This window comes from Conger conger, chromosome 6 (genome assembly GCF_963514075.1).
Source record: "Conger conger chromosome 6, fConCon1.1, whole genome shotgun sequence".
Lineage (NCBI taxonomy): Eukaryota > Metazoa > Chordata > Actinopteri > Anguilliformes > Congridae > Conger > Conger conger.
The window spans coordinates 42031738-42055185 of NC_083765.1; the positions used below are offsets into that span (position 1 = coordinate 42031738).

At 41.1% G+C, this 23448-nt stretch overlaps 1 protein-coding gene and 1 non-coding gene across 2 annotated transcripts; one reads left to right on the plus strand and one right to left on the minus strand.

The window, feature by feature from the left end:
- The first annotated feature begins 516 nt into the window (after positions 1 to 516).
- LOC133130835 (neuropeptide Y receptor type 1-like) lies at positions 517 to 18355 on the plus strand. The gene is made up of 3 exons (XM_061245728.1): positions 517 to 649; positions 7051 to 7890; positions 13232 to 18355. The coding sequence occupies exons 2-3, from the start codon at positions 7165 to 7167 to the stop codon at positions 13652 to 13654; spliced, it is 1149 nt and encodes a 382-aa protein (XP_061101712.1). The 5' UTR covers positions 517 to 649; positions 7051 to 7164; the 3' UTR covers positions 13655 to 18355.
- On the minus strand, positions 16031 to 16102 carry trnae-cuc (transfer RNA glutamic acid (anticodon CUC)). The gene has a single exon. It is a non-coding gene; the product is annotated as a tRNA-Glu (tRNA).
- Positions 18356 to 23448: the final 5093 nt, after the last annotated feature.

The window sequence follows — 23448 nt, forward strand, 5'->3', positions numbered from 1 at the left end:
CGATGATTAAGCGCAGAGCCCTGGTATCATATAAAATATTTAATTCTACGGGTCTTCGCCTCAACCCAGAGATTGCTTGATAATTTCTCAGTTTATAGCCAACATATCGCAATAAGAATTTGTTAAAATATAGACTGTGCTGCAGTTTACGGTCCATGGAATTATGAACTTGAATTTGACAATGTCATTTATTATTTTGTACGACTTTGCTATCTTTATATTCCGTTGTTAGACAGACAGGAGTGCTGTGTTCTTTTTACAGTTTCCAATCCCGTCGCGCTCCGAGAGCACTATTGCACATTCACTTCTACATTTCAACGTGTAGATGGTGCTGTCGTGCCAGCGTTCTTAGCGAATGCTCAGAGTCGCCGACAGTGTGGTCGCTCTCAGTTAAAATGTATGTCAGAGTGGTATGAAAAACATTAACCTCTATGGCATTCGTGTCTGAACTGTTGCGCAATTGCGCGAATGGAAAGCGCTCATTTGGAGATCCGTTATCACACTGAACGAAACCATGTGACGATCTGTAAGGTGGAGTTGGAACGCAGGAGCACCGCCTCAGTCGGCACTTAACTATACAGAGGATATACCATCAACCCTGTCGATTATACATTTATCTTGCTGTTCGACAAGTCAAACGCATAAAAAGGTAGGTTTCCATTTTTATAAATAATTGTCAAGTGTTGCGGTTAATGTAGTCGAGTTGTGTTAGCGTACCATCAGGGACATGTCAAAAAAGCAACGTTGATCTGAAGCAGCGAATGTGTTTGTTATATCTATCTGGGGATTATAAAGTGTTCCTGTCCTAATTGAATTATACTCTATAACTCTCGGTCTAATATATACTCATCTTTGAACTCTTGGTGGTCCTTTCTTTAAGATAACGGGGGAGTCGGGCCAATTAAAACACAGCAATGCAATCATTACGCTGAACTCTTCAGTCTGAATATTTTTACTGAAATATGTAACAGTTCTACAAAAGACTAATGGATATGTGTGAAAAAGGGAAACCTTTTTGCACATTGACCTGTTTACGCTTGGTGAAAGCACTTTGACGTTTTACGACCCAATTTAAGTATAATTACGATATTCTGTGAGGTGATTTAGTTAATGTTTACAGAATTTTCTACTCCCTGGAACTGCGCGGTGAAACAAAAGCAAGGTTTAAGGCCCCAGTTTAATGTGTGAAATTTACCATAACTTATTTTTTTCATTTAAATGTGGTCTTCATTTCACAGTTGATTGCATCAGTTGTAGGCTACTAATTGCTCTATCAACTGTTGTTGCATTGCGAGAGCTTAATTTATTGGCCCTTCTGAAACAAATATCACGTTGTTCTACAAACAATAACGTACTTCAAACCAAGGTATGGCGGATTGCGTGATTCATTCTATACCCAAAGAGAAACTTTTTTCGAGTGTGCTCGCCTTGCATTTTTATGATGTCATTTAACAATATCCTGGCGTTTTCTCAAAATGTCAAAGTTCAGTTTATGCGTGGAAGTGTGGTGAAGTGATCCATTGTATTCTCAATGGAGCAGAAACAACAAAACGTTCCACGCCTCCCTTGTCGGAAATTCTTACAGACGTGTATCTGTCATGTCGTATTTAGAAAGGACTTGCGACGTTATCTTGTCTTGCAAGTGTCCATTAAGATTATGTATTAGTAGCCAGGAGATTTCTCTGTGGGAAATTTTTCATTATTATTTTTTTTATTAAAAATACGCGTCTCTGAATGGTTCAAAGCACGTCTCGTGTCAAGTATGTGCTACTGCGAATGTCGTGCCTGTGTAGCGATCGTCGCGAACAGTTCATCAAGACTGAATAATACCCTCGCTACATGCATAGTAAATACCCCAGCATTATCTGGGGAAGATGACGTCGTTAAATGTCCAATATGCACGATAAAGCAATTGATGGCTGCATGTATTTTGTTCCTTTTGGGAATACAACTCCGGAATGATTTTGCATTAGACATAATTCACCTTATATAATTCAAGTCGTGAGTCGGGCACAAGGTTAGAAGGTCAAATTTACAAGAGGAGGGAAAATTGCATATTCACATTACCTTCATCGTTCTGCCGAAACCAAACACCCACACCACACGGCTGATGTTATTTTCATTTGTTAAATAGAAATATGATGACCTCAGCGTCCTCCTCCTGAACAAAAAATAAATATACTGGCTCAATGAAGATAAATTGTGTGTAATTAATCTATAGAAGGCTGACTAAGGAGTGACGAATGGGGCTCAGTAAGCATTCAAAGCATTTCAATAGAACACGGTACAATTATCAGGGCCCAACTAACCAAACATAAGTGAGCCTGACATGACATTCTTCTGTGAATGGACGTCACCGAATAATTGTCAAAGGCTGGATAGCTCACTATATGAGGTGAGACAGGGAGACCTTATCCGGTTGAAAAACCGATTCTCGTTTGACGAGAGAGTCCTCAAAATTAACTTTCCAGTTTGATTGAGATTCAGCAATATGAAATGTCCCCCGATTTTTACTGCAGAGTTGCAGAAAAAAACAGGAATCTATGCTGGTGATTGTATTTGTAATATAAAATAAATCCCCAGCCAATTTGATGAAATTATGTAATACTTTTTTTTTTTACAGTAAACCACATGCATTTATGCAATAAACATCTGTGTTGTAATCTGGTATTTTTTTCTGACAATGTCTGGTAAATCTTCTATGCATACGCCGCTGCTTTCAATGCCAGTTGTCATGGTTTGGCAGCAATGTCCAGTGTTTTCTGAAAGAACGCTTTTGAAAATATTGTGCAGCAATAAATAATGACGTGTTCTTCCACACGACCCACATTCAAGGCTACTTCAAAGGCACTATAAAGTGTTACTGCCTTCCAATAATCACACTTGCCTCATCTAGTGACCCAATTAAGTTTTTTTCAACCGTGGAACAGCACTTTTATAGTTTACAAATGAAGTAGTGCACCCATTTCACAGGAAGGGTGTGATGCAGTTGTGTAGCTATCACACAACAGGGATTTCCTGCATAGGGTGAAATGCTGGAGCAACTGTGAGAAGTGGTTGGAATATGTGCTTCACGAATGCCTGAGACACCCATGCCAACACCATGCTATGGGACCCTATGAGACTCCCAGCCTTAAATACACAATAACACATTTGCACTGCAGATAAAATAATTGCTTGCAGGCCTGCCTGTACTTACAGTCAACAAGCACTTTATTCGGTAGACGTGTACACCAGCTTGTTGATGTAAATATTTAATCAGCCAATCATGTGGCAGCAACTAAATGCATAAAAGCAAGCTGATGTGGTCTAGAGGTTCAGCTGTGTTTCAGACCAAATGTCAGAATGAGGAAGAAATGTGATCTAAGTGACTTTGACTGTAGAATGATTGTTGGTGCCAGGCAGGGTGGGTTGAGTGATCTACTGGGAATACGCATTGTTAATGAGGAAGGTCAGTGGTCAAAGCTGACAGGAAGGTGACAGTAATGCAAATAAGCACACATTACAACAGTGGTATGCAGAAGAGCATCTCTGAACACACAACGCATCATAACATTAAGTGGATAGGCAGCAGAAGACCAATAAATAATAAAAAAGTAGTATATACCTAATAAAGTGCTCACTGAGTGTATATTATGGATGCATCATATATAACTTAAGAGACTGATATCAATACCTGATACTTCTCTGCCCACTCACTGTAGGCCAATGCCAGTTCTTCCTTGTTTAACATTATAGCACAAATGCAAAATTAAACAAAATTAAACCAAGATTCCTCATCATGGATGAGGCTGATGAGCAAACAACAAATATACAACAAGTATAAAGTCAACAACAAATTGTATTTTTATAGCAAGATATTTAAACATGTTTGCTTTATTATTGAGCTCTAGATTATGACTCTATACGAAAAGTGGTACATGAAATGTTATGCCTTGATGGCCCACCACTAATGATCTTAGCATCGGGCTTATTCAGATACTGTAGATTCATTTTAATGGGGCAGTTCACCTAAACAGTATATGGAAGTATGTTACATTACATTACATTAAAGACATTTGGCAGATGCTCTTATCCAGAGTGAGGTACAGTTGATTTGACTAAGCAGGAGACAATCCCCCCTGGAGCAATGCAGGGTTTAGGGCCTTGCTCAAGGGCCCAACAGCTGTTCGGAACTTGCGGCTAGACCGGGGATCGAACAACCTTGTGTGTCCCAGTCATTAACCTTAACCGCTACGCAACAGGCCGCCCCTGCGTTGAAACTATTCATTGTACTGTGGGAACCCGCCAGCTGTGTCCGCTCAAGCAGAAGTTTCCACCCAAGCGCACCAGTATTTTTTGGCAAGGGGTCCGTCTTCTGCATTGTCCAACATTGCAAACTAAAGGAGTTCCTACATTGGCACAATTTCGCTAACTAGTTCACAGCTGGCTAACACCGAAACGTTCATGTTTTGATATGCAGGCCAAGTACAGCAAACAGCCGGCTGAAACACAAAACACCTGTCCCAGAGTACTGCTGTGCTGCGACAGAAACGCCTGCCTGCACGGACACAGTTGCCCAGTAGATGAAACAGTTCTTTATGAAAATGAGCGCGTTTCAGCTCTGTTGATGTTTGCGAGTAAGCGTGGCATTATATTTGGAAAGAAAGAGATAATTTGGAAAGAGACATTGCAGTTGAGTTTTTAGAATGTAGATTGATTACCAGAAAAGATTAAGCCAACATAGGTCCATTATATCACTGTGTCATAAAACAATAGTCAAATCTAGAAAATGTGTCACATCTCAATAAAACTATCTGGATAGATAGATATTGCTCTGGGTAAGTGGAAACATACTTTAATTTCATTCATGGGTGAACTGCCACTTTAAGCCGTTCTCAGACCATTTGATAACCAAGACACCATTTTCCTTGAGGCATATGAAAGGTTCTCAGTGCAGCAGGTATGAATATTTAGGTTTCAGTACAACTACAGTGTGGAACAGAGATCAGTGAACTAAAAGAGCACTCAGGTTTATATTCCATGTCAGATTCTACGGTTGCAAGGTTCAATAATTTAAACAGATGTTCATGTAAGCTTGGTGTACATGTTACTGATAATATAGTAGAAAGATATGAACAAAGCAAATGTAATAATAATAATAATAATAATAATAATAAGAAGAAGAAGAAGAAAAAGAAGAAGAAGAAGAATGATAATGGTTATGAGATCTGCTTCACCCCTACCCTACAGCAGTGTTTCTGATTAGCTGTGTTATGTGGGACTGATTGATCAAATTGGCATTAAGCTACGACACACAGAGTGAAGCACTTCTGCCTAAGCTGTCAAGATGAATTCCATTGTTGTGAAGCACTGCAACAGAGCACGGGCATAATGGAGTGGAGTTTCTATAAACGATAACCGCCACTTACGACACTCCGGGAAGCTAGTGTGTTTTCACACCCCAAAAAAATGTGTCTTCGGATGCATTCAAGACTTCAACAACCAAGATAATGTGAGTTATGTCACAGTAACCGTGTTCAGCCGGGTTACTGTGCGGTGGACTGAGTCGTAAATCAGAACATGCAATAAACCTGCTGTTGTTCTCCAATATTACTCATAAAACATTCTTATCTCAAGCCCCCTTGGGAGGCAGCGAGCAGCAGTGCATATACGGAATTAATAAGGGAGCAGGCATTAATAAGCTGGCCTGAAGATTGTTTTATTGAACCAGGTACTCCAGTGCCCGCGGGACTGTGGCTCCGCTCCTTTCTGTAAAAGTAAAATTTATTTCCACCATCTCATGAGACACTCGGTCTTTCACTACTTATAGAAAAAGTTCAAAAATGCAAATGTATTCGGTGCCTCTCAAAGACCTCTCGAAAGAATAGATACACTGCCTTGGTCCGTCAGTGCATAGCAAGTGAAAGTGTAAAATCAGTTCTGACAGAGTAATTTGAACTCTGATAATATTTATTCAGTTCTGCTTGGACTGCATATTAGAGCTGATTTGAACACTGAGAATTTTGTTTTAAGTTTCTGTTTTAACAGGGTCCTGCCTGCAACCTAGATTCCCCAGTGTTCCTGCCTTTGCTATAACCTGTATGCTCTCTCTCTCTCTCTCTCTCTCTCTCTCTCTCTCACACACACACACACACACACACGCACGCACACACACACAAAGTCTCACACACATGCATGCACACACACACATACATAGTCTCACACACACAGACTCACACAGTCTCACACACACATTCACACACAGTCTTATACATACACACACACACTCTCACACACAGTCTCACACACACACACACTCACACTCACACACTGTCTCATACATACACACACACAGTCACATACACACACACACTCTCACACACAGTCTCACACACACACACACACTCACACACACATGCACGGACACACACACACACACACACAGGTTGTTTGGTCTGACTTAACACTTGCGCATTAATCATGTCAAAACATTTGAGGGGTTGCATTTTGAAATGGGAAAACAGCTTAGGGCAAGGCCAGGACGAGGGGATGCACTCAGCCAGGATACGTGTTCTTAAGAAACAGAGCTGAAAACCTGATAACTGCTCAAGCTGAAAGTATGCCCGTCCACCCTGAAATGTGAATTTAATGTCCCAAGGAGCCAATACAATTTAGCTTGTCAAAGCAGGTACTCACACACACACACTCACACACACAGAGACTCACACACATGCATGCACACACATACACATACACGGTCTCATACACACATACTCACACGCAGTCTCATTTGGTTTGACTAAAAACTCAGCTCATGTGGACATTTTCAGCAACACATCGTTCTTGGGCACAGTTTGGTTGAATGACATTTGCTGGTGTTTCAATTCAGACCCCTTTCCACTGACCTGGAATATGTAATAAAATATCATTTCTTGAAAGAGGAAACTCACAATAACTGCAGGCGCTGTTTTTAAAATATAGCCGCGGTGAAATCTGGACTCATTATTTGAAGTGTATTGGCTTCTCGATTGAATATCACTAACCCTCAATGTTTCTGATTGATTTCAGTCGACAGTGGATAGTTTTGAAAGGGAAATAAAAACAAAACAAAATGGCCACTGAACATATCACAAAGTCACTAATGATCACGTGACAGCACATCCTGTGCAGACCATTCAGAGAATGGACTGGGATTCCTTTTCCAAAATGGCTGACATCTTTCCCCTCGCACCTTTGAATTGCTCCCCATTGGCCAACTGCTCTCGCAGGAACCTGTCCTTGCCAAACTTCGGGGAAGAATGCCAAAGCCACCTTCCCATGTTCTTTGTGATGGCCGTGGCCTACAGTGCTGTGGCCCTCCTCGGCGTGATCGGGAACCTGGCCCTGGTCCTCATCATCGCCCGGCAGAAGGAGATGCACAACGTCACCAACATCCTCATCGCCAACCTGTCCGTCTCCGACCTGCTGGTCTCGGTGGTCTGCCTGCCGTTCACCCTGGTCTACACCTTCATGGACCACTGGGTCTTCGGCGAGGCCATGTGCAAGCTCAACAGCATGGTGCAGTGCTTCTCCGTGTCTGTCTCCATCTTCTCCCTGGTGCTCATCGCGGTGGAGAGGCACCAGCTCATCGTGAACCCGCGCGGCTGGAGGCCCAACAACCTCCACGCCTACGTCAGCATCGCGGTGATCTGGTTGCTGGCCGGATGCACGGCCCTGCCCTTCATGTTCTTCTCCCTGGTGACGGACGACCCGCTCAAGTTGCTGCCGCACTTCCAGGAGCAGTACAGCGGGAAGGTGGTGTGCCTGGAGAACTGGCCCTCCCGCACCTTCAGGCTGGCCTACACCACCTGCATGCTGCTCATCCAGTACGTGGGGCCGCTGTGCTTCATCTTCATCTGCTACTTCAAGGTGAGGCCGCGGGCGGCGTGGCGTTATGACGAATAATAATGTGTTTCCTTGATTGTTTTAGCCGAAGCGACTTACAGTTGATTAGATGAAGCAGGGGACAATCTCCCCAAGGAGTAATGTGGGGTTAAGGGCCTTGCTCAGGGGCCCAATAGCTATGCGGAGCTTATCGTGGCTACACCGGGGCTTGGACTACCAATGTTCCAGGTTCCAGTCATGTACATTATATATCTAGCTACAGGCTGCCCCAGTTGCCATGGTCTTACCTCGTTGTGTTAGTTGCTGTTGATGCATGTGGTTGGCATGAATGTATTGCTCTCTCTTTCATTTGGATCATTTCTGGATTAGGATTCTCATTAATTAATTAATCTCAGGTCCATTTGTTAAAACTTTGATACTCAAGTTTTAATTCTGTTTAATACTCCTGTATATGTCTTTGAATCAACAGCACTATAATTTTCATTTTAATATTAATTCAATCATTTATTTTGTGCCACATCATAATGGTATCAGGGGGACAGGAGTAGTTCTGCTTTGTCATTTAGCAACAAGGAACCATAGAACGAGGAACTATGGCTGTACCGTGAAAATTGCTTCAGTTGAATACAGTTCTCTGCAAAGAGTTTTATAAAGCTAATCAATTCTCATGTGGGAAAAAACAGGTTCTTCAGCCAGTGATGGAATCAGTGGGCTTTGTAATGCAGATTCACAGATTATGGCACTCACAGCCAATATCTTTTGTTTCATTTCCACAAAGGCTTTTGGAACACATCCATTTTGGTAAACCTGGAATGTGGTTGAAACTGGTTGAAGGAGCTTCATACCAGCAGCATGGTAGATACTAGATTGTGAATGTGCTGTGTGCCGTCTGCCATTGTTGTTTTTTCTCTAACCGATCCGCAGTTCAGCTGTAAATTTCATAGTTTGATTTTATCCTAGCTAGAAATTCCCCCAGAGCATGTAGGTCATGTCCTGAGAGTTTAAACTTGGATGTGAAACATGTCGCTTCAGGTGTCCGATTGCGGCAACAGTGTGGATTTCTGTCATGAACCCAAGGCATTGAACATGTCTGCGCAGTGCTGAAGGATGCATGCTTGTTTTTAACAGGCAGTATGAGTGCACTAAGCAACAGATTTAATGTGACAAAGGGGACAGTTCCATCAAAGCACATAGCGTCTCAGCCTTAATGTGTGGGGTTTAGAGCGGAACGCAGAACAATGCAAGCCCGTTTTTCACTTCATGGAGAGACGTGTGTTTTGCAATTTTTTACGGAAGCAATAATGCTCATCTATGTAATAATAAATCGTTATTTAGCTGATGCTTTTATCCAAATGTGCAGTTGATTAGACTAAGCAGGGGACAATCCCCCCTGGAGCATTGCAGGGTTAAGAGCCTTGCTCAAGGGCCCTACAGCTGTGTGGATCGTAGCGTGGCTACACTAGGGCTGGAACCACCAACCTACTGGGTCCCAGTCTTATACCATGGCCACTAGGCTACAGACTGGCCCTGTTTGTGTTTTATTCTAAGTAAAGGCAGGGTTGTTTTAAGCTTGGATTGAATTTGTCCTTTCATTGCAGAATGCAGTGGTCATTACATATGGAACATTCCGGAAGTGGACAGTTCTGGTTAAGGGCTGGTGGATGGCTTATTGTTTGGAGGCACAGTTCCATTGTGAGTTTGGGCCCTACAGTCTGATAATGAATTCTGTGAGTGTGAAAAGAAATGGCAGCTTTTATGGTCTCGTATTTGGAAGGAGAGCAGGCGCCTGTCTGCGCATTTCTGAACGGATAGGTGCCGATGGCAGAAAGGAGCACAGCTGGTGAATACGATTGGGCATTGTGTGTGGGAAGAAAGAGGGAAAATGCATTAAAAAAAATGTTTTGGGGGGGGTAACTCACTGTCTGCGGCAGATCTTCAGGCTCTGATGTACACACCGGGGACTGAGTCAGTCGGGCCGATTTATTTCTTTTACTAACAGCGTCTTCCTATGCCAGTCCGGAGACTTCCCTGCATCTTTTTCCGCGATTATTTGTTCATCGGGAAAGATTGTACGTAACCATGACAACCAAATATACTCTATATTAATGTGCTGTCTCCGCCGGCCTTTAAAGGCATTTTTTTCACGAGAGTGATTCAGAGGGGGGGGGGGGGGGGGGCTCCGTTATATAATGGTGTTTTATCATTTTGAGCAATGATTTTCTGTCTTAATCGACTTTTAAGTCCGCCGCGGCAGTGATGCATTCATCAGACTGGGTACGGAGGGGACGTACCTCGTCGGGGCGGAACGTCGAGAGTTGCGTGCGCGCACCCTGCCTGGCAGCCTGCTCTGTCATTCCTCCTTTTCCATCACTCTTTATTTGCACAGCTGGATCGGCCCGCTGTTAATCAAGTGGACAGACAAACACTTTGTCTTGATGCCTGGTCGCTAATCCATCGTTGGGTTCGTAGCGTGTCAGTCATACGAATTCAGATCAAACGAAAGCCTTGTTTACGTGTGGCTGTGCTCTGTCCCTGTTCGAACTCCCCCTTCTGCTTCGCACATACCGTTAGGAGTGCCGGGACCTTAGCCGGGGAATCACCCAGTCAGCAGCATCTTCCGCTTACCCTGATAGCTAGCGAATTGGCTTTTCACTTATATACCGTAGGACATGCCATTACACAGTTACCTGTGCCATGGCACCCGGGGTTGGGCTATCATGAGTGTGTGTGGGGGCTCTATGTTAAGTTAATACTACAGCCATCAGTAACAGTGATAGGGTTTTCGACTGGGGGTCTTTGAAGGTACTGAAGGCAGTCCCTGGACATGCAAACAATATATAAGCTTTTTAAAGAATCTATAAGATTTGTAGCTGATGATATGGGTCCCTGGATCAGAGAAAGTAAAAAATGAGTCAAATAAAATCCTTTCTTATCTGTGTATTTGTAGCTTGCAAGAGCTAATAGACAAAATAGAGAGGCCAATTCACAATTCTGAAAAGATGTTTCTTTTGCCACTTGCAGCCCCTGAACCGAATATTTCCCAGAATGTTTAATTACAAAAATAATGGGCAAGTAAAGCATGAATAAACCATTGTTTATTTTGAAGATGAAAACAATAAAAAGCAGACACTCCAGAAATAATGAGCCAGCTGTGCCGGGTTCCTCCTAGCAGTGCGTAGCTGTGGACTTTTTCCAGGTCATTGTACTGTAAGGCTGGCCCAGATGTCACAGCGCACTGTTACAAGGATTTTAAGAGCATAGACATGTCTCTCAAGAGTATTAAAACATGAATGACATCTTGATGTTCTGTCAAAGCTGTATATATGGCAAAACATACTGATATATATTAATTAACCTTTCTAGATTGAATGGCTTACGTGTTTACTGTGTCAAAACGCAACACATTACATTACATTACATTAATGGCAGATGCTCTTATCCAGAGCGACATACAGTTGATTAGACAAAGCAGGAGACAATCCTCCCCTGGAGCAATGCAGGGTTAAGACTCTTGTTCAAGAGCCCAACGGCTGTGCGGATGTTATTGTGGCTACACCGTGGAGCGCATTATGGAAATGTGTTAAAATTCTACACTACATGTGTTAAAAAATCTCTTCTGAGAGTGTTGATTGCAGAAAGTTGATTGCAGAAATTAAGTTGCCGTTTTCACAGAGGTCTTGCAGGACCAAATTAATGTATTCCGACCTCAGTGAGTTTCGTATTATCAAGGGAGTTCAGTGCATCTCCAAAAAAAATAATAAAATTGAGCAGATTGCCTCAGCTAACTACCAGAAGGAAGACTAACCTTTCAGCACGCAGTTTGGGGCAGAAGAGCAACATGCTTCATTTAATTAAATGCAAATATGTGTATATATACCCACTAATGAACGGAGACCCAATTTTGCAAATGTCACAATGTGTTTGTTTATGCATTAATGCAGGGCTTGTCTTGAGTAATACATACTCTTCCTCATTTATGGTAAAGTCCTTATTGAAGCTATTTACCGAACCCATTAAACAGAAATTACATTAAAAAAGGCTCTCTGTGACTGCAACTGTCATTATTATTTTATGTGTACATTATTTTACATCACCCAACGATAGGTATTAATTATTGCATTGGCATTTGATTCATCTTGTCATCTCTGTATTATTTAAAGAATGGATTAATCTGTGGCTGCTGGCTCTTGGCACGTTCCTAATGAGCTTTGCATATGAGCAGTTTCTACCAGATACATTCAAAATCAAAGATTAAAGTTGAATTCATCTATGTTTATTCATGTAATTATTATATCTTAGAAGCTTTTCTTACCCAGGGCAGTTATACCAAATACGTTTTTACAGGTTGGCATTTGGACAGCTAATTAACGGAATACAACTGCAGCATTCTTGTTACAAAGGCCTGATATCCAGTTCCAACCCTGATGGAATGGGAATTTATTGAAATATATTGGAAACATATTGTATATGGACCTTTTTGAAAATATCATCACCCACATATTTCACAGAAATACGTTGTTGAAAAACAATCTATAGTGAAATATCTGAAAGCTGTGGTAATTCGTATAATTGCGGATATGTCACAAATTGCTACAATATCTCTTCTGCTCTTAGGACATCGGTGGGAGGTGGACATTAGCTAAAGGCGAATTATCAGGAAATGTTTCTTCACTTGATGAGTTGTCAATGTGTGGATTGACTTATCGGGTCATGTAAATATATAAATAGGTAAATAAATCAAATAAATAAATGTAGTGGAGCCAAGGATGCTCGTGGCATTCAAGTACAGGCTTGTAGGTCATTATGCATTCATATGTGCTTTATTTCAATAGACAGTACATATTTGGCATGGTCAGTGTGTTCCATGCTCTAGTAACTATGGCACCTCATGTCAAAGTGGAATAGAATATATTTCCATACATTGTAACTGTGGGGACTTCTTGGAAAATTTAGTGACAAACATATTTCATAGCAATAATCAGTCATTTTGAGGCAAAAGGTAGTCGCAATATTTTTTTTCATCTTGACCTATATTTTATTTCAATATATTGATAATATATTTGTGGCAGCCTATTGCCCAGTGGCTAAGGTGGTTGTTAGTGTCAGAAGAGATGTGAGCTGGCTACTAAGATGGCGGTTATTCTTAATGAACATTTATCACTCTGAGACAGGGCTCCACAGTCAAAGACCTGGTGGAAATAAACTTTAAACTCCCAAATTGCCAAATGCCATTAATGTAATGTAATGTAATGGATAAAAGCGTCAGCCAAATAACTGTAATGTAATATAAATGTTGCCTGATGTGTAGTATTGTCGTAGAGAGCATATCATCTCACGTCTTGGGTTTGATTTTGTTGTTCTTCAGATATACACTCGACTGAAAAAGAGGAGCAACATGATGGACAAGATGCGGGAGAGCAAGTACCGGTCGAGCGAGACCAAGAGGATCAACGTCATGCTCTTCTCCATCGTGGTGGCCTTCGCCGTCTGCTGGCTCCCGCTCAACATCTTCAACGCCATCATCGACTGGAACCACGAGGCGGCCATGAACTGCAACCACAACCCCCTCTTCTCGCTGTGCCACCTGACCGCCATGGCGTCGGTGTGCGTCAACCCGCTCTTCTACGGCTTCCTGAACCGCAACTTCCAGCGGGACCTGCACGTGGTGTTTCGCATGTGCAAGCTGAGCACACGCCGCCCGGAGGAGTACGACACCGTCGCCATGTCCACCGTGCACACCGACATCTCCAAGACCTCCCTGAGGCCCCCCGGCAGCCCCGACCTCTGACCTCCGACCCCCCTGCCCCGTGTCGAATGAAAACCGCGCTGTTTAGCCCAATGCCACTTACAGTTCATTAGACTAAGCAGGGGGAAATCCCCCCCAGGAGCAATGTGGGGTTAAGGACTTTGCTCAAGGGCCCAGCAGCTGTGCGGATCTTTTCGTGGCTACACCGGGGCTTGAGTTGCCAACCGTCCGGGGTCCCACTCATGGAGCCGGTAGGCTACAGGCTGCCCCTTGTAAAAGACTGGGGGCCTAATATGTCTGACTTCTGAATGTCTGCTTTTTAAAAGAAATCACCAAGTGGGTATTGTGTAAGCGCTCGACCGATTGGTGTGAGTAACGTGAAAATGTCTGTGTGTCGGCAAGGTTCGTGGAGCAGAAGGTTCTGTGTGGCTTTAGCAGCTGTGTTTCTCAGCAACTCGCTTTACTTGCATGCTATATTACCTAGAAGCCATCGCTTCTTCTGATCGTCTAGTACCAAAGTGCCAAAACTAAACTAATGTGACAAGACCTGTCGCCGGTTGCACGAAGCATCTGAGTTTTTCCTCTTACATTTCGACCAGTGGTCTACCATCCTGCAGACTCTGGTCCTATGTTTCACTGTAGAATCAGCAGTCAATTCAGATCCACGAAACCAGGAGAGGCGAATTACCTGTGTAACGGACTGCCTACGTAGATCAACGAAGTGAATAAAAACCATCGGACCCTGTACCTCTCCAGGGCCAGGTTTATTGACCCCTGATCTACACCAGTAGTAAAGTAAGAAAAACCTGATGTAAGTGCAGTGATCACTGTGATCACTGATCAGGACACAGTGCTGTAGGAGGTGCAGTCTTCTGAATGAGACAATCCTGCATGAATGGGGTGATAAACCCTTTAAGGTGTGAGATCACAAATGTGTGATTAGAATGTTTTTAATCGAACATTCTAATGCTGATGTCACAATCACTACTGGCAATGGAGGTCTAGAACACTGACATTGAATTTAGAAAAACATTTTTTTTTTTAAACCCACCTTTTCTTCAGAGGGCTAAAGATCCATTGGTATTCCTCTAAAATGTAGGGGTTTAGATCATGGTGTTCTGACGGTTTCCAGAATTACATTTGCGTAGCCCGGCCGCCTAATCACCTGTACAGTTCATCGGCAGCAAAATCCCATGTATTTGTCACTTCTGTTTTCTCAGGTCATTACTGTAAAAGAGACATTGAGTTCTTGCTTGACATTCTGCTTAAATAAACTATATGTGAAAACCACACGGTTAGGTGTCCATATTGTAATTAACAGTGGTAAAAAAGTGGTGTATATATATTTTTTATTAGTCTGTTTTACTGCTGTTAATATTTATTAAATGTGTTGATGAAGGTTAATAATAACAGTGATCTTGGCAGACTCTAGACATAACGCCTTATTGTATGGGGAGAGACCTGTGAATGCACCTAACCCCACTCTTCACTTGATCACCAAGGCCTTTCACCTTTTACATTCCGCATCTTTTCATGCCTTCGCTATGACTTCCTTTGAGCATTGCATGTCATTGTCCTACATAGAGCCATTGTACACTCAGACTGAAAGAGGGATTCAATAACCATGCAAATCAGTCCCTTGTGTAGACAATTACGGTTACAGCAATGCCATTTAATGGGATTCAATGCTTGGTCACCCCACTGTAACAGAATACATTAAATGGACATGTTTTTTTATATAACATAGAATGGCACATATGTGGATCCATACTGAATGTAGGGTTATCTCTGCAAGTTGTCCTCAGGCTATTGTTGGACAGTGAATAGGTGTACCTGTGTAGTTGTGATGATAGGTTAGATCAGTCTGCTGAACAGTAAAACAACACCAAAGGTTTGCATTGGTCACGTCACGTGCTCTTATTGATGATCCATTCTGTGGACTGTGAAGTTCAGTTCAGCTTTACTTGAATCGTTTCTGAAGTGGTCGATATTGTTTGTGACTTTTCTTGCAGTTTACAGTCATGCCAATGTCATCCACATTATTGTTTGATTATTGTTTTTAATTAATGTCTTAATTATATTTGAAATGGTAGCATATCTGTTATATAAAAAAAGATTCAACGTTGCAATTTATGTCAGTGAATTATAAACTAAAAATAGTTCTATGTATGTTGATATATTGTAATATATTGTATGTACATATGCAGAATACATTATTGTAGGCCACTTAGAATTTAAGTATTGCCTTATGAGAAACATCAGAAATATTATGGAATGCTCAATGTCTTCTAGGTTTCGGTACACAGTTTTACAGTTGAGTGGTTTTTGAGATTAAGGGCAGAGCCGTGTGTTACATGACAAAACAGGCGCTTAGGAGACGCGGTTACACAAGCGTGACCGTCGTCTAAAAAGACTTCTTTCCCTGACCGGGAATCGAACCCGGGCCGCGGCGGTGAGAGCGCCGAATCCTAACCACTAGACCACCAGGGAACGGACTTCACAATCATAAAATATTCCATTGCAATATTGAAACGTATGGTATAGCTTAATTTGTTGACTGAGCCAAAACCATTTAAGATATGACATGGTCTACCATTTCCTAATATACCTATATACAGTACAGTTTTGTGTTTATTGTGCTAAAAGTGATAAAATGATTTTGATATTGCAAATGCCAGGGAATGTGTTAGTCCTGTGGAGCAGGGGAAATTTTGATTAATGCAGAAGTCGGTGCGTAAATGTACACTGTTAAAATGGTTCTGCCCTCTCATATTTGTGTTCGGGAAACATGTAAGCAAGGTGGGAACACATGGCAACATGTTATTTAAATAACACTACTGTGCTAGCAAGCTGACAGAAACAGAAGTTCAGGCGCTCTTCAAAGACACTCACAGCTGCTCCAAGAACCTCACAGAAATACAAAAAAGCGTGTTTCCCAGCATGCAGTGCTGTAACAACCTGCACACTGACTCTCTTCTCTGTGGATTGCAGTTACCGGCAGCATCAATGTGTGTCTGTGTAAAGATAAAACAGGTCTAATAACACGAGTCATTTGCATAATTATATATTACCGTTTTCTTTTGGTAGTTGCCAAGTGGTCATGAGGTCTTGCATGTCTCCCAGCACAATTTTAAAGTATATAAGTAGTTATTCAGCGATATGTTGGGTAAGGATGTGAGTTGAATGATGGGATTTGCAGTCCATAGAGGAGTGGACTACACTACGCGTGGGCCCTGCCATGTTTTAGGTCAGTGCAATACGAGTTGTGCTTATATTGCAGAGCTTTCTCATCATACAGTAATTGTCAGTCATCTTTCTGCCTGGTCATTCCATAGAGACATCCCTGTTTTCATAAATGGAATGATGCTGCAATATAGTGAAATTAAATACTAAGATATTGCAACATTTCACAAGATGTGAGCAAAGACGCATTAATAGCCGATTTGTTGTTGATCTTACTGGCCAGTTCTTTCTCAGCTGGGTCAGAGTACAGAAAAGCTTCACCTGCCTTTACTCTCTTTAAGGAGAGTTCAAATCATTTCCATCAACCATTAAGCCAAGGATTATATTACAAATATGAAAAACATTGCTGAATGTTTATGTTTTATTGAGCAGTAGCCGAATACAGTGGTCATATTCTCTGTTGGTCTCAGAGGACATATTGTGCTATGAACTTCTGCCTTATTAAAATGCCTAATTTGCCTTTTTGTTAGAGGCTGTCACGTTAGAATCAATCCATTTGAGTGTAGTTCACAGTTGTTTATATGGTCCATTCCTTTGGGCATTACTCTGCAGTCTTATTGATCTGTGTAGAACGAAGAAAGCGATAAGAACAACACCAACTGTGCTGAATAATAAAAATATATGAGTATTTCTTGGTACAAACAATATGTGATAAAGATTTTCTCCAAAATAATATCTTAATATTCCATTTTATAGTCAGTATGTTTATGGTCAGAAACATCTTAATGTCTTAATCGCTTATGTAAATCGCCGTTGAGAAGAGCTTCTGCTAATCGCCTAAAGGTAGTGCATATGTAAATGAATGGCTTCATATAGCAGAAAAAAATAACAGGTAACCTTATACATAAATGTATATTCTACTATACTCACAACTGACAATATAATATGTATTATTATTACCTGTGATTATTAGAATATGATTGGTTATGTTACTGCAAATGTAATCATCGCTTTGAAAACCTGTATTTTCTAAATATAAAATGTAAGTACATCTTTGCTTGCATTTATAAACATTGTGCTGATCACATGTGGACAATGCGTGAACAGTGTTCCTCCCTGGTGAAACGAAACGCATGCTTCAGCAAAGTAATTTTTATTTAAAGCAAATTAATTTTCAAAAATGAGTTCAATCAAATATCACTTACCATTCCAGTCTGGGTTTTCACCGGGGGGTAAATTACTGATACTGTAGATACATTCATTTGTATTAATTTGTACATATATTCTATAGTGACGCCACACGCATTATGCACAACTGGCTGATTTTCAACAGTGTGCATTTTTTTTAAATTACATAATTAAAATGAATAGTCGTTCAATTCTATTCGCGTACGTAGTTACTGTATGTTATTTTCAGACACAATTATTTTCTATGATTCTTTGTTCATACATACAGTATGTGCTGCTGATCGTGTTGTATTACTGATTGTTTTGAGTCTGGGTTTATTACACCGATATTGATATGTTACTGTATAATAAATGCATCTCTGTTTACCAAAACACACTGTTGAGGTTTATTCCAAAATATCTGTCATGTAAGTCGAGAGAAAGCAAAAAAAAAAGCACGGCTGCTCCTGGCTTTTGTAGCATATTACCCATAATTCCCCACGCCGCAACAGCTTGCTGGGATGATTAGTGGCTCAGTGAGTTCCAAAAAACACAAACAAAACAAAAAATCTATTTAAAAGGTTAATTTTCTCCTACTTCAATAGGCCAGAAACCATTGCAGGAACTCAGGCTGTAGAAGCAAGCACAATTGGTTTTTGCTGAAACTGATCGTGTCGAATGGAAGAAACTCAAACAGGCTCAGATGTGACCTTCTGTCCCATAAAACTGTCCTGCCTTCAGACCTGGGTCAAATACAAAATTGTTTTGAATTGAAATACTTTTCTCACCTCGATTGATCTTGCCTGGTGCAATTGAGCCAAACGAGAGGACCAGGGGTGGGGTTTGCACTTGAGTATTTCATAGGTTCCAATACACCAGACAAACTCAGTAAAGTGTAGAAAATTATTTTAATAAATTACGTATTTGACCCAGGTCTGCCGCTGCCATCCTGAGTATCGGTGCAGTACATTAGGAATGTCCATTGTCAGATGCACTGTACAGGGCACGTATTGTCACTATGGTTCACAGGTTATAGGCCTGTGGTGCCTGAAAAAGACTCATTTTGGGAACTTAATTGATGAATTTTGAATGAATTGAGGGATTTTGCTAATTAGAACAATTCTGCAGCCAGGACGTAGAACTAATTAGTGAAATCAGCTGGCTTAGTCCATTGGTGGAAGAAACAACATGACAGGACTTTTTCTGACTTTCTAACCCCTGGACTTTCCACGCCCGGTAAAGGTGTTACATTTCTGCCAATCTGTGTCCGGAATTGATTCCTGTATGTAAGATAAGGGCCATATCTTTTTGTATTCCAATCAAGACTTTTACTGCCTTCTTCTGGTAAACTGTCCATGTAATAAACTTTAGCCCTCATGTCATGAAGAAAGAAACGTGATTATGTGTCTCTGACCTCTGTCGGCAAAAACCTGTGAAAGCTTAGGTCTGCGGTTCCCAAACTTATTCAGTCAGGTTCTCATAATCCTGGGAATAGGAGTATTTCCCTCCATGCACACACATACACACACACACACACACTTTGGGAACCATCGGTATATGTAGATCATATGAGCTGAACTGCTTTTCTTTGAAGACAAATCATTTTTATGCATCTTGGTCCAAATGATTATACATAACAAGCAAATGAAATGAAACACATAAACAACAAGCCAATGAAAGTCGCAATTTGATCTGATCTACACCTATTACAGAATGTCTGTCATAGAATTACCATACAATAAACACGCATCCCAGCACAATCTCAACCAGTGAGCCAATTTAAGGCAAACTCAGACACCTTTGGATTTTGTTCATAAGAATTTCTAGGGGTGTGCATAATACCCTTTTTATTTCTATGAATAATTTTCCCTAAATTAAAGGTTAGATTTCTCTCATATTTCTTGTGTAAGGTGAAGCTAACACACTGCATTTTTATAGCCTTTTTTGCTCATCTTTACCAAGGGTGGCAATAATTCTGGAGGCGACTATGAATAAATAAATAATTTTATTGAGGCCAAAGGCCATCTCATCTTCCCACAAAAAAATAAAAATAAAAAACATGTCAAATACAGATCATGGCTCTGCCCCTGTGCCTATCTTGTTGCATTTTTTTGTTCCCATCTCCAGTATGTGTATAAATTGTGCTCAACTGGATAGCACCCAATTCAATAACTTTAATGTATCATATGGTCATTTTTTGCAGGCAGGTTAAAAAAAAGTACACAACATTCATTCACAAATACAAAAAAATGTTTTTTTTATGAATAGTAATAATAATATATTATTAATATATTACTGAGTATTGCTGAATATTCCATTTATGTAATGGCTTTTGAGCCCATTTGATGAATATGAGTTGAAAGGATTTTTATCTATTTGTATGCTGACTAAATATCAATATGGTAACTCAAAAATGGTCTCAGGCTACAAGATCTTGACTATAACATCCAGTGCAATGTCTGCTTCATAGCAGTGCTTAAGTTTTCATAATATATAAAATAATATGTTCTGTTGTGGGGACATATAAATGGTAAATATCTGCATTTCGTATAGCACCTTTATCCAAAGCGCTGAACAATTGATGCTTCTCTTTCACCCATTCACTCACAGACCAACAGCGATTGGCTGCCATGCAAGGCACCAACCAGCTCGTCAGGAGCATTTGGAGGTTCCTGAGTCAATGTCGACATAGAATATGACTTCTGCATCAAGAAGCTCTCTCCAGGTGTTATTGCAGTATCTTGGTTCAAACAGCACACAGGGACCTGTTTTCAGTAACCGACATGCATCTTAATGATATCCTACACATGCTGATTATTTCATTTTGGGAATATTAACAGGTTTAAAAAGTCCTGAGGCAGCCCCAACAGCACCATGCAAAGTCTTACCAACAATCAGGGCTGTGTTTCCCGAAGCCTTCTTAACGCTACGTCCTTCGTAAGTTATACCATAAGCTCTACCTTAACATTTCAGGGTGTTTCCCAAAACGTTCTTAGCTAAGTATACCTTCTGGACGTCGTACTTTCGTAAGGTTAGTCTGGACCACGCTTAGCTATACCTTAGCGATGTTGTCAGCTCACTCTGCTAGTGGCCACTACTGTTACTACCGCAAGCCCTGAAGCTCTCAGCTGTTGCTCTCAGTTGCATGTCAATCTGTTAAGCAATATTCATTCATTCATTCATTATCCTAACCCGCTTATCCTGATCAGCGTCGCAGGGGGGCTGGAGCCTATCCCAGCATACATTGGGCAAAAGGCAGGAATACACCCTGGACAGGTCGCCAGTCCATCGCAGGGCGCACACACCATTCACTCACACACTCATGCCTATGGGCAATTTAGACTCTCCAATCAGCCTAATCTGCATGTCTTTCAACTGTGGGAGGAAACTGGAGTACCCGGAGGAAACCCACACAGACACGGGGAGAACATGCAAACTCTGCACAGAGAGGCCCCGGCTGACGGGGATTCGAACCCAGGACCTCCTTGCTGTGAGGCGGCAGTGCTACCCACTGCCCCATCCGTGCCACCCTGTTAAGCAATATGTACATTAATAATTCTACAGTTGTAGTTGGCTAATAATATTACTAAAATACCACAATAATGGGACTGCTTTCATACAAAAGAATTGTACATTACAAAGGATGCATTACACTTTATTAAACATGTTGCCTAATTGCCCTTTAAATGATATCTATAAACTGACGATGTCCCACTCTCTCTGTGGGCTGCAGTGATGTTTAACCATAACTTTCTTTGTATTATTGGACACCGTAGAAACTTGAAAATAATGTTTCTTTATCCAGCGCCACGTCCTCTAACAACACCTCCATTTTGTTTGCTGTGAAGCTGTGGGACCGCTTCTTTCTTTGTTTCGTTTTTTTCTGCTATAGCTTATGTTGTTTTCATGTTGGTGCGTTTTGTTTGTTGGTGCGCTTTCATTGAAAACGTCAGCCAATCAGAGAAAATAGTGCTTCTGGCAAATCAACCCTGATCGCAAAGTCATTTAAGTCACCATGAAAAAGATATTAAAATAATGTAAATAAAACATGACATGCCAAAGAAGGCGTATTGCCTGGTGACGAGGTCTGATGCCTGAGGTATAGGGTTCTTGCACCAATTTGGCCAACATTATATACACGGTTGGATAATTCAGTTTGTACGTTTTTTATTCTATTAATAAGTTCCCACCATTCGTGAAAAATGCTATATTTTAAAGTATTCCTGCAGTGTTGTATTTATAAAGAACACTACATTATCTCATAACGCAGTCACTGCATGGAGTGAATAATCGATCCTGGAGCAGTTGAAGGGGCTGGTAACGTCGCACGTAGAAGCTATGTCTTAAGGAACCTCCTAAGGGATAGTTCGGGGAACACACCTAGAAAAGTAAACAACTTTAGTAGGGCATACCTTCAAGCCTTCGTAAAACGCTAAGAGATACAGTTATTGGGAAACGTGGCCCTGTTACATAGTTTGTGCTCTGTAGACCTTAGCCAAATCAAATATTTATAAGAGCTTTACAAATATTATAGCAATGCCTATGTCTAAGCAGGGCAATTTTCTGTTTAATCAAATAGTATACATATTAGCTGTGGATTGTGCAAATAATTCAGAGACTATTTCCAATGTTTTAGTTCATTTACTAGCTTTATGCAAGCTGTCGGGTTGATAGGCAAACCGGGGATAAACATTGCATCAGCAGCTGGCCTAGTCAAGTTCCCATAACAACAACAATGGTCAACATAGGCTAGCTCTCAGGTCTACTGTTATTCATATTAGGGATATTTAATTCTGAAAATGTTTTTTGCACATATATATTTCAGGATTCAGACAAATGCATTACCTATTAAACAATGTTTAAATTAAAGATAGAGAACATAACAACCCAAATTTTAATTTAATAGTGCAAGAACACATTACATTACTGGCATTTGGCAGACACTCTTAGCCAGAGTGACTTACAGTTGATTCGACTAAGCAGGAGACAATCCTCCCCTGGAGCTATGCAGGGTTTAAGGGCCTTGCTCAAACCACTACGCTACAGGTGGTCAGCAACATATATGGTATTAGTTAAAGGATTACAGTCCATATTGTGATCACATATAGACGGCAGCCTGTAGTGTAGTGGTTAAGGTAAATGACTGGGAGACACAAGGTTGGTGGTTCTAAGCCCGGTGTAGCCGCAATAACATCTGCACAGCTGTTGGGCCCTTGAACAAGGCCCTTAACCCTGTATTGCTCCAGGGGGAAGATTGTCTCCTGCTTAGTCTAATAAACTGTATGTTGCTCTGGATAAGAGTGTCTGCCAAATGCCAATAATGTAAAAGGCAAAAGTGTGAAGTCAATTTTGTCATGATGTATTGCATAAAAGACCAATTAAACAGTTTTTCGACCTAAGTATGAAACCAAGGACTTTGCCCCCAAATGACTCAACTATTTCATTGCATTAAAAGTTAGATCCAATTTTATTTCAGCCCTCTAAGT

What these genes read in the sequence shown, in the direction of transcription:
- LOC133130835 (XM_061245728.1), top strand. Translation starts at nt 7,165, where the DNA reads ATGGACTGGGATTCCTTTTCCAAAATGGCTGACATCTTTCCCCTCGCA. An exon ending in TCTTCATCTGCTACTTCAAG is followed by an intron (nt 7,891 to 13,231) that starts GTGAGGCCGCGG and finishes GTTGTTCTTCAG; the next exon opens with ATATACACTCGACTGAAAAA.